This window comes from Nanorana parkeri, unplaced genomic scaffold (assembly GCF_000935625.1).
Source record: "Nanorana parkeri isolate BGI_ZX_2015 unplaced genomic scaffold, ASM93562v1 scaffold3, whole genome shotgun sequence".
Classification (NCBI taxonomy): Eukaryota; Metazoa; Chordata; class Amphibia; order Anura; family Dicroglossidae; genus Nanorana; species Nanorana parkeri.
Genome location: NW_017306271.1, coordinates 5,452,504 through 5,463,764, shown reverse-complemented (window position 1 = coordinate 5,463,764; position 11,261 = coordinate 5,452,504). Strand labels below are relative to the sequence as shown.

The 11,261-nt window shown below is 40.5% G+C and overlaps 1 protein-coding gene across 2 annotated transcripts in view; it reads left to right on the top strand.

The window, feature by feature from the left end:
- The window catches only part of DAGLB (diacylglycerol lipase beta), a 26,146-nt gene that overhangs the window by 11,473 nt on the left and 3,412 nt on the right, over positions 1-11,261 (top strand). The window contains exons 5-13 of one of the 2 annotated variants that reach the window (XM_018572250.1): positions 2,102-2,224; positions 3,419-3,546; positions 4,824-4,950; positions 5,039-5,122; positions 5,892-5,969; positions 7,032-7,112; positions 9,172-9,299; positions 10,305-10,373; positions 10,462-10,534. In XM_018572250.1, coding sequence (XP_018427752.1) covers positions 2,102-2,224; positions 3,419-3,546; positions 4,824-4,950; positions 5,039-5,122; positions 5,892-5,969; positions 7,032-7,112; positions 9,172-9,299; positions 10,305-10,373; positions 10,462-10,534 — 891 coding nt within the window. Of the gene's footprint in view, positions 1-2,101; positions 2,242-3,418; positions 3,547-4,823; positions 4,951-5,038; positions 5,123-5,891; positions 5,970-7,031; positions 7,113-9,171; positions 9,300-10,304; positions 10,374-10,461; positions 10,535-11,261 lie in introns of both variants that reach the window. The other variant, XM_018572325.1, reaches the window with a different exon arrangement.

Genomic DNA, 11,261 nt, shown 5'->3' with positions numbered 1-11,261 from the left:
GGCCCCCCCCCCCCCCCCATACTTTCTCATTAAAGCATTCTTTTAAATGGTTAAATGGATACATTGCCGAGCACCTTTTTCCATCTAAGTTGACTTTATATCCCAATGCTAGTGCAATTTTTTTGGAATATTTCAACCTATTCTGTAGAAACAATTAATAAATTGTCCATGCCTGTAAAGAATTAGCGCATGTGGAATAAGTGACACTCTGACCATGTAAAAGGGGAAAAGAAAAATACTTTTGGTGTGTGTGCAAATGGCAAATACTCGTCATTTTAAAATCAACATCCTACTTTTCTTGAAAAATATATTTGTTCAGGAAACGTAACATCAACATAACATCAAGCCCACCCAAATCTGATTAAGGGTTGATTGCATGCCTACAAGTTGAAGGATATCCTCCTTTTTTTTATTTTTATTTTTTTTATCATTTATTATCTCTCTGGGACTCAAATGCCGCAATTGTGAGAATATCTATCTTACTTTCACTATTAGGCTTTATTTCATTAAAGTGGAGATTTGTTATGTTCTAGGGAACATCTAGAAATGGTAATTGGTCTGAGTATTTACCATTTGTCTTGAATTTACTTCCTGGTATAAGAGGGTGTCTAAGTATTCCTGTGCCTGCAGCCTCATAGATTCACACAGCGGATGTACAGCTAAGACACTGATGCATGAATTTAAAGCTGGTCATACACCAGTAGATTTTTATACGAAAGTACGTATGAAAAATCTCATCAGAACATATAATAATAATGTCATCAAAAACTTGATAAATGTTGTCTGAAATTTCGTTTGATTTTGGAATGAATGGAGTTTCTTGGAACAAAACCCACATTCCACTGGTAACATTTTCCTACCTGCTCCTTTTAAATAGCAGTATGGTAGAAACTGATAATTGGTTTGAACCCCTTTAACTGTTAGAAGGAATTACTTTTTGCGAATGAAATTCCACTGGTTACATGCCTCTGACTGCTGGTCTTAGGAGATTTAGAATGGAATTTGGTGAGGTCTCTATTGTGCTGCTCACTGTTCTCCTTGCTGGAGGCTCTGACATGAGGAAGCAAAGCCCAGTGCCTCTACCAAGATGGCCAACTCCACTTTTGCAGCCAAATTAGGATAACGCCTACTTAATTTGTTAGATGCTCTTATGCCCCTTGCAGAACTTTAAAAAACATTTAAAATGTACATTGCTGCTTACATTTTAAGTGCTTTTTACTTGCTTAAATATTCTACTTGACTCCTAACATGGAGTCAAGTAGAATATTAACCCTGTCTGTACTATGCTGGTAGATCTCATTATCTCATTATCAGTCGTTAGCTACATTTGATCACGGTCTGCTCTAACAAATGGTTTTAGACTTGGACGCATTGTATGTTTAAGAAGTTAAAGTAAAAGTTAAAAATTTAAGTAGAGGGTCAAACTGAGGGACATACTGCTCAGAGAAGACTGGAATCTGCAGCGGTTAGAGCCACAGCAGGCCAGGAGTATAGCATGCTGGTCAGCTGAATGAATACAAGGATGGGCAATGACCCTGCTGAGGGATACACCTCATTAGAGCTAACATAAGTGTAAGGACTAAAAGCAGTTTGCCTGGAGTTTTGTTTTATCCTTGGGAAGTAAACTGCATCAATCTGGGGTATGGAGAGCTTAGGTAGAGAGAGAGCTCGGTTGTAACATACAAAGATTTCATGCAGAGGACAGAGGCAACCATTTTCGTGAGGATATGAAGAGGAAAGCTAACAAAAAAGGCAAATTTTGGTGTTCATATACAGCAGCTACAAATGCCTTCTTCATGTTGACTCGGTGTACATTGCTGTTTTTTTTTTTTTTTTTAAATACCTCTGCAAAGGTGGAAGTGGCCTTTAAAGTTTGACACGCTTCCTAATAGGTTGGACTTGATGGACTAATGTCTTTATTCAACCTCAAATACTATGTAACCACCCGCCCATTTCCCATGCCATACACTGTGAAGAGCGCCATTTTAGACTTGCTTGTGATCCCAAAGCTGTCCAGTTCCATTATTGCAGTTGATTAATAGTTTTGTTTTGGAAGCTATGGCTTTTCTTTGTGCTGACGTGAGTGCCTTATTCCTTGTAGGACACAGATTTGGTTCCAAGTGATATTGCTGCAGGGCTGACCCTTCTTCACCAGGAGCAGGACAAAGTAGAGCTAAGCCGGGATCCAGATGAAGTGCTTTGCGAGTCTCCAATTCATACTGCGGTAAGACCTTATCAGCTGTTGGGTAAATCTCAACTGAAGTCACAGAAATACATTTGCAGATATCTTACTTACAACCTCCACTAGACAAGACCAGCGATCTTCATGATTGACATAGGCATGGTTGGACACGCACCATTTTCTTTGCTGTACAAGTGTGAGTGAGGACACTTGTGATTAGGGGTGCGAGGCTAAGTGATCTATCTGTCGGGGCTGCTTGTATACAGAGCGGCCAAATACACTATATTGCCAAAAGTATTGGGACGTCGGCCTTTACACGCACATGTACTTTAATGGCATTCCAGTCTTAGTCCGTAGGGTTCAATATTGAGTTGGCCCACCCTTTGCCGCTCTAACAGCTTCAACTCTTCTAGGAAGGCGTCCACAAGGTTTAGGAGTGTGTCTATGGGAATGTTTGACCATTCTTCCAGAAGCGCATTTGTGAGGTCAGGTACTGATGTTGGACGAAAAGACCTGGCTTGCAGTCTCCGCTCTAATTTATCCCAAAGGTGTTCTGTCGGGTTGAGGTCAGTACTCTGTGCAGGCCAGTCAAGTTCCTCCACCCCAAACTCTCTCATCCAGGTCTTTATGGACCTTGCTTTGTGCACTGATGCGCAGTCATGTTGGAACAGGAGGGGGCCATCCTCAAACTGTTCCCACAAAGTTGGCAGCATAAAATTGTCCAAAATGTCTTGGTATGCTGATGCCTTAAGAGTTCCCTTCACTGGAACTAAGGGGCCAAGCCCAACCCCTGAAAAACACCCCCACACCATAATCCCCCCTCCACCAAACTTTACACTTGCAACAATGCAGTCAGGCAAGTACCGTTCTCCTGGCAACCGCCAAATCCAGACACGTCCATCGGATTGCCAGACAGAGAAGCGTGATTCGTCACTCGAGAGAACACGTCTCCACTTCTCTAGAGTCCAGTGGCGGCGTGCTTTATACCACTGCATCCGACGCTTTGCATTGCACTTGTTGTTTTTTTTGTCATATTAAGCAAACTGTTGACTGGGCTCCACCAGATACTAGCCATAGACTGACCAGCTATAAAACACATCAAATAATTGTGCGTGTTTAGTTTACTATCTAATTTTATACAACAGATAGCGTGTTGTGCATTTTTTTCCTGTTTGTAATATTTTATGCGTTCCCCCATCAGTGTGCTGTATTATAAAACATTGTGTGTTATTGCAGAGAGATGACCTGGATGTGGAGTTGGATAGGGCTGCTCACTACATGCAGTTTGCATTTGCCGCCTATGGATGGCCCCTCTATGTATACAGCAACCCCCTCACTGGACTGTGCAAACTGTGTGGGGAATGGTGAGTGTACATCTGTCCTACTATGTATGTTTTTGTATAGTATTCATAGGAGCTTCCAATCTAATCTCCCAACCACATTAATTCAGTGAGGAAGCTATTCGCAATCAGCACTCCAACTAATTTGCTCCATTAATGTGCATACCATTGATAAATGCAACCTTCATTCACCGACATACAGAGGAGTAGAAAAGTGACCACACCTTTCCAAGTGACTTTTAAGCTGGCCATGCACCAGGAGAATTGCTTTAGAAAAAAAATGTTTTCAAAACGTTGGTTTGATTTTCTGATCGTTAATGGGGTTAAATTGACAGTCATTTTCGACTCCACTCATTCCAAAATCAAATGCTAAAATTAGATAAATGAATGACATTCTTCAAGTCTCTGATGGCATTATTGAATGTTCTGATGAGATTTTTCCTTTGAACTACCAGTGTATGGCCAGGTTTATTGCACCAGGTTCTCAAAACTGGCTTAAAAAATGATCCAGTAGCTCTTAATTAATAATTTGCATGACCAATGTTCTAGAATGAGGAATAAGGCTGGGTTCACACCTAGGCATATCGAATATGCGCGTTTGTCGCGCATTTCGTGCTGTGCGTTTTTACCGCGATTTGCGGTTAAAAAACGCGCGCTGTAAAGCGCCCAGGTGGGAACCATGCCCATAGGCAATCATTGGTTTTCACATGTTGAGCGTTTTACAGAGCGTAGGAACGCACTGTAAAACGCCCAGGTGTGAACCAGACCTAAATGAGGAAGCAAGACATGCACTTTTTTAATAGCTCTCTACTGTGCTTTACCGGGTCAGTGGAGAGTATTTTGGTTACTTTTGGCCCACCTTACTGTATTTTGCCTGTTTATACCTTCTCAAGTCCTACGCCATAGAAGCCATTGTTTCCATAGACCTCTCTGTTGATCACTAAGAAGCCAGCATACTGCTGTATGCAATTTGAAATGAATGGCTTTATAAAATTGGGCTGTATCTGTACATTACATCTTTGGGTCTGGGTGCACATTTGGCCCAGGGTCTTACAGGATTAATTTGCATGGCTCTGCCCATTATTCTTAAATGAATAATAAACCCCTTTGAATTTGGGAACTGACTTGCAGATACCTTCAGTTTTAAAAAGGCTGTGCTGTGGTTCACATTAGTAAAAAAAAGGCTGTTAATAGGCATACTATTTTAACAGGTATATTTTTTCCCTATTGAAATTGCCGGATCCATACACCGTGTTTATTTTGTTATTGTTAGTGCTGGTATTAACAATCATATGTTTCAGTTGCCAGAACCGAAGTGCCCAGCATGATATTGTCGGTGGTGACAATCTGAACTGCCACTTTGGCTCCATCTTGCAGACAACAGGACTCCAGTACAGGGATTTCATCCACATCAGCTTCCATAACAGAGTAAGGGAGTAACAAAATACATATGTTTTTTTAGCATTGATAAATTATCTTTATATTTCTTGTAATAATTTTACTGTCTTTTATTTAGATCTATGAAATACCCTTTTTTGTAGCCCTCGATCACAAAACGGAAGCCATCTTAGTTGCTGTGAGAGGAACTTTATCACTTGAGGTAAATAAAGGAAATTATTTTTGTTTTATGGTAACAGATTAGTACACAGTCCTTTTTTTTTCTTTTTTTTTTTTGCTCTGCTCTTCATTATTTTACTTGTTGCTTCTACTTGTTTTGTTGTTTTTGGTATGACTTGAATACCATGCGCATCCAGGTCAAGATTTGAACTTGATTTGGATACCATGGGAATCCAGGTCAAGATTTGGACTTGGCATGACTTGAATAGCATGGGAATCTTCGTCAGGCTTTGGACTTGGTATGACTTGAATACCATGGGAATCCAGGTCAAGATGTGGACTTGGCATGATTTGAATGCCATGGGAATCCTCATCAGGCTTTGGACTTGGCATGACTTGAATACCATGGGAATCCTCGTCAAGCTTTGGACCTGGACACCCCACTACCTTAATTTCTCTACGTTCATCGTCATCCTGTATTGTACTGCTTTGTATCGCCACTCCATCTTGCAAATTATAATTGTCTCTGAGGAGACAAACAACTGCTGGGTGCCTGACCTTGGAAGCTACACTGTTCTGCTGCTGTGTGAAAGCTTTCCCATGTACCTAGGGTGAACATCTTGCTCTTAGATCACTGCCAAGACTTCTAGTGTCAGCTTGTTGATAAAATCATAGTAGAACCTAGTAAACTAGAATCTTTATGTAGATTATATTTTAGGCTTTGTATTGCTGAACCTCTGGGCTATGAATAGGCATGTTACACCAGAAGCTTCAAGATGTTTCTTACCTGCATTTTTTTACTCTCCCTACAGGATGTTCTGACTGACCTGTCAGCAGTATGTGAGGATCTGCAAACAGAGGGGGTGGAAGGAGATTGTTTCTCCCATAAGGTAAAAATAGCCATCACTGCATGGTTTAAATGCTTGCCTAATTTGTCAAGGCACTTCTCTTGACACAAATTTATTCCCACCACTGCACAGATCAATTTTCTGCAGTCAGAATTTGAGTTATACTGTCACCAGTGTCGGCAATCTTACCTTCTAGTTTTTAAAGGGTTGCCAACCCAAAACTAACATTTTCGTTTTTGTAGATGTCACATTTTCTTATATATGGCTGTTTGCTTTTTAATTTATTTTACATTGTGGATAATATATTTGGACCTAATGGAACAAGTGCACAGGAATATAGTCAGGAGGCGCATTCCTGGGAAGTTCATATCAACCAGTAGATCTAAAGGTATAGCTGGTGAAGTTGTATGTTATTTTCCTGTGAGATCTGCATATCATGTTTCCTATGGGTAATGGTTGGATTCACTGATTATAAATGAGGGTTGGGAGTTCAATGGGGCCAAGGTTGACTTTAACAGCAAAGGTTAAGACTTGCTTAGAACCTCTGTTGTGTAATTCTCTTGATCTACTTGATTGTTTGTTTATAGATGCGGTGTTCACCTGAAGGAAATCCTTGACTATGTTTTGTTCATCATATCTTTAGCATCCCTTTTGGCTTATAACCATTGCTTGGCATCTCTACTGTAAATGAATGTCCTTGTGTTGGGAAGACATTACTTAAAATCTGTGTTGTGTCTTGCATTCGTTTTCCCTAAAAATCTCGATTTACTTACTACAATGCCTGTCACAGATGCTTGCAACGAGCTTGAGGTCAAATTACAGGCAGCATGTTTCATGGAATAAGGCATCTCAACAGTGTCTTAGGTTTACTTTACTGAAGTTTCTATTTTGAGATGGAAGCTAATGTGTAAAGGGGATTCTGTGTTTGATCATATAGCACTTGTAGGATCACTGATTTGGGCTGGTTGTTATTTTGTAAACGGTGCCATTAACAAACTGTTCTAGTAGAGAGAAATTTTTTATAAATGATGCCCAACTAAACTCCCTATCAGATGATGGCAAGTTGTTGACTACATACAAATGTTTTTCATCTCCTTTTCCTAGGGCATAGCTCAAGCTGCAAGTTACATATATAGAAGATTAATAAATGATGGCATATTGAATCAAGCTTTCACAATTGCACCAGTAAGTATTTTCTTGTACCTTTTTTTATCATGTCTACAATCCAATTTTTTTCTTTCACTGGTATTATCCCTTCCATTAGAAGACCTGTCGCCAAAGTGCGAAAGGGTGACCATGTGTCTTCATCTTCAGTAGAAAAATTAATCTTCACTACAATTGTAGATAAAATCCAACATCTTTCTGGATACTAGGTGTAACGAGCCCCTTGCTCGCTCGGTTCCACTCTCCCGGCACTCCTCAGATTTCAGACCGCAGCGTCTGATATTTCGGACATCCGATAATTTGGGATTCGAACTTCAACTATGTGCTGTTCGTATCCAGTGGTAATAGCTCAGAACAAACACCAGGCAGGCTGTATGTAAGCTCAAACAGGAATCACGTTTATTGGATGCACACACAGACTTTTATAAACAACAGTTTGATGGTGGCCCAACCGACCACCTTCCTATTGGTCAGCTGCAAAGTATCCTCCAGTCCTCACCTAGGTCCTCTTGGCCATGCAAATGAGGACTCGAAACAAGGCAAATAGGGATTGGTCCATAGTCTCTAGGAAGGAGGCTAGCCCTCAGGCTCCTCCCAGCAGCCCTAGTGACGGTTCAGTCCGTCACACTAGGGATCACACCTATATGACAAATATTGCAAGACCTGCTGAATAAAATTGATGTCAAGGTTCCTCTCCACTTGTATCAAATTACATTCTTCCACTTGGCAAAGTGTTATGGGAGGTACAGTTTAGAGGAGGGAAAAAAAGATTCTTGGTGGATTTTGTCTTGCAGAGTTAAAATGTACAGTGCATCTTTTTTTCCTGTGCCTTGTTAGCCTGGAGTTGTGCTCTAGTCCCGCAGACCTCATTGAGCTAAAGTAGGACATGCTTTTGCTATAAGTAATCCTTTATCAAGCTACGAACTTATAAAGCAAAATGTGCTCACCCTCTGGAACTGTCAATCCTTGCATGCTCTGTACCTAATGCAAGACAGATACAGTATGTACAAAAAAAAAAAAAAAGAACCAGAGTACATCAGATTGCACATAAAATTATTTATTAAATGTATATAATTTTTAATATTGCACAGAGTAAAACAGGCCTGTCGCAAGTCCACAAACCTTGTTCTCCATGGTGTCAAGAGATCAAGAGTGCTCAATCTTCTGGCCGACCTTAAGGGAGCTCAATGGAAATGTGAAGGAAAGGATCCCAGTAGACTACATGTGGGGGTTTCAGGGCAAAATGACAGGTTCTCTTAAAAAGCCCCTTCCCCCTACTCAGTAAATCACCACATTCATTATACTTCCCATTACTCTGTTCTTCTGTCTCTTCCATCTCCTTCCAGGCTCTGAAAACAGTGTTTCAGAATGATGGAAACGTGTGACATTCTTCCCTACCTCCCAGAAGCCAGTGTCCTGGCCAATTGCTATGTTGGAACATCTGCATGTGAGGGAGGGAGGGAAGAAGATGGTTGACCCTGTGCAAGCCTTGATATGGAGCTTAGACATGGGTTTAGACTAGGGATGCACCGATACCACTTTTTTAAGACCGAGTACCGATACTTTTGATCAAGTACTCGCCAATACCAATTACCGATACTTTTTCTTAAAGGATCAGGTCACATTTTTTCTAAAGCAATACAAACTAATGATTTTAGGTCAGTTTCTTTAATATTATGATTCATGAGATGACGAGGGAGCATGACGCCGGCTTGCTGGCCAATCAGAATGCCAGGCGCTGCGTCATTACACGCTACCCGGCTTCCTGATTTGCCGGGAAGTCGGCTCCATGCTCTTTCATCACAAGTGATGAGAGAGCATGGAGCAGTTTCCCGGCCAATGAGGAAACCGGGCAGCGTGTAATGATGAGCTGCCCGGCTTTCTGATACAGGAAGTACTCGTGCTAGGTATCGGAGCATTTGGGCGAGTACGAGTACTCACCCAAATACTCGGTATCGGTGACATATTTGCCTTTCTATCTGGGACTGCAATTTTCTGGATGCTGTGAGATTATATTGCACTGTTCTTCCCTAGAAGGCTCTCACGCCTCCCCTTTTTTTTCTCTTTCTTTTCCCTTTAGGAATACAAGCTGGTCATAGTAGGACATAGCTTAGGAGCTGGAGCTGCTGCTCTAGCGGCAATAATGCTTCGAAGTTCATTTCCTACCCTGAAATGCTATGCATTTTCTCCACCAGGGGGCCTGCTGAGGTATGTAGGCTCTTGTGCCTTGATGAAAGAGTATAATGGCCATAAATCTGTGCAAGCTGTCCTGTGAATATTTCACATATAGGGAAATTACTGATGTTAAAGTTGTAAAAATATAATTGGGAAAGTCTAGAAAATAATGAGGATCACTTGACTTTTCTGAAAGTTCTCTGTGCTGGAATGCATAACTGTACATAGATGATAGCCAGTGTTTTGTTTTCTTTAGTACGGAATAAATAGTACATCAATTTACCTATAAGCTAGATTAGGATTTGTACACACAAGTGCTACAGCAATCATGTAGCTTATTTTTCAAAGTTTCTTTCTCGTTCATCCTGGCTTTGAGGTAACCCTCACACTCCAATCTTAGGGGGGGGCATGGGCGAGGCAGTAAACAGAATGAGGACTTCAGAGTCAGATCAGACTGATGCTGCATCCTGCTGTTTACTGTTGCAAACTCTGACACATACGGGGTCACCAGGGCAGGAAGTGCAAGAAATCTTAAAGACCTAAAGCTGGTGATACACTGTTAAAATTTTGTACAAAGGTTTGTTCAAAATATTTCTTCATAACATTCTATTTTGCCATTGTTAAGTTAATGGATTTCCCTTTGAAAGGGAGAGAACATTCTATTTCTCCATTTGATAAGTCAACTGATTTTGTTTGCAAGCCCCTAAAAATGTCATCCAGACCTGCTATTATCTCAGATGTAGCAAACAGGTTTGTGCCTAGCACATTATAGCACGATCTGATTTTTCCCGAAATGAAAATTTAAATTCGCGGTTAGAATTTTTGTTTGTTTAGATAGGAACTGGATTTTCCTGATCACTACAGTTGAAAATGAATGTCAATTAGAAGCATCTGAAGAAAACAAAACAATCTGTTAAGACAATACACCCATTTTCAGTAGGATATCAGAATGTGTTTTCAGTGATGCTCGGAGTACATTGTAATCTGGTCTGTTTTGTGGGATAAAAGAAATGACTTTAATTTGTATTTCTTGTGTAGCAAAGCTCTTGCTGATTATTCACAGAGTTTCATTATCTCTGTAATACTGGGTAAAGATCTTGTACCAAGGTAAGTACCCAACTGTGACTATGTATACGATACGCCCACACGTACTATGCTTCCCTCACCATTAATTGATACCTTTTATTCTGGACAGATTGAGTTTACCTAACATGGAAGACCTGAAAAACCGAATACTAAGGATGGTGGTCAACTGTAACCGGCCTAAGGTATGTTAGATTTCATTGTTACTTTTACATTTGGCTGCATCCTGTACTGGTAAGGGATTAAACCCAGGCAGACCCATTTTATGCTTTTATTTGCTGAAAATGCTGAACTTTTTAGTCTTGTCATTTTTTTTTTAATTTTTTTTTTTTGTGCATAAATTATACATCTCCTCTGCACATTTCATATCGGGATATAGTGAGGATGCCTGGACTTGACTGTTCAGTGCTAAGGTCAGAGGGAGAAGAATAGCTGGGTGGAATGATGCAAATTCCAGTTTTCTCTTTTGTTTTGTTATGATAAAGTGGGGAAGGATTAGGCCCCCTGTTGTTTTTTTTTTTACTGCTATCTCAGGGCTCCTTGACAGACTTTTCCTCACTTTCTGTTTTTGCAACAGGGACACACCCAACAGTAAAAGCTGAAAAGGCTTCTAGCCTTCCTGTACAGTACTACCAAAAAACAAAATGTACATTATGTGCGGTGGCTGGCATTTTTTTGCCAGTCACTGCAAGGGCATAGAAAACATTTTGCAGTGCATTGTGAAAAAATAGACAATGCTGCATTTTTCCACAACCCACCAGACCTTATCTGAAGTCACCTTCCACTGTGGTGTCTTGGAATCAATTACGGGTGAACCGAAATGGAATTTTGAAACCGAAAATAAAGAAAATTTTCAGGCCGAAACTTGACTTTTTTTTACTTTACTGTGGGGGGCTCTAAGGAAAAATTGGG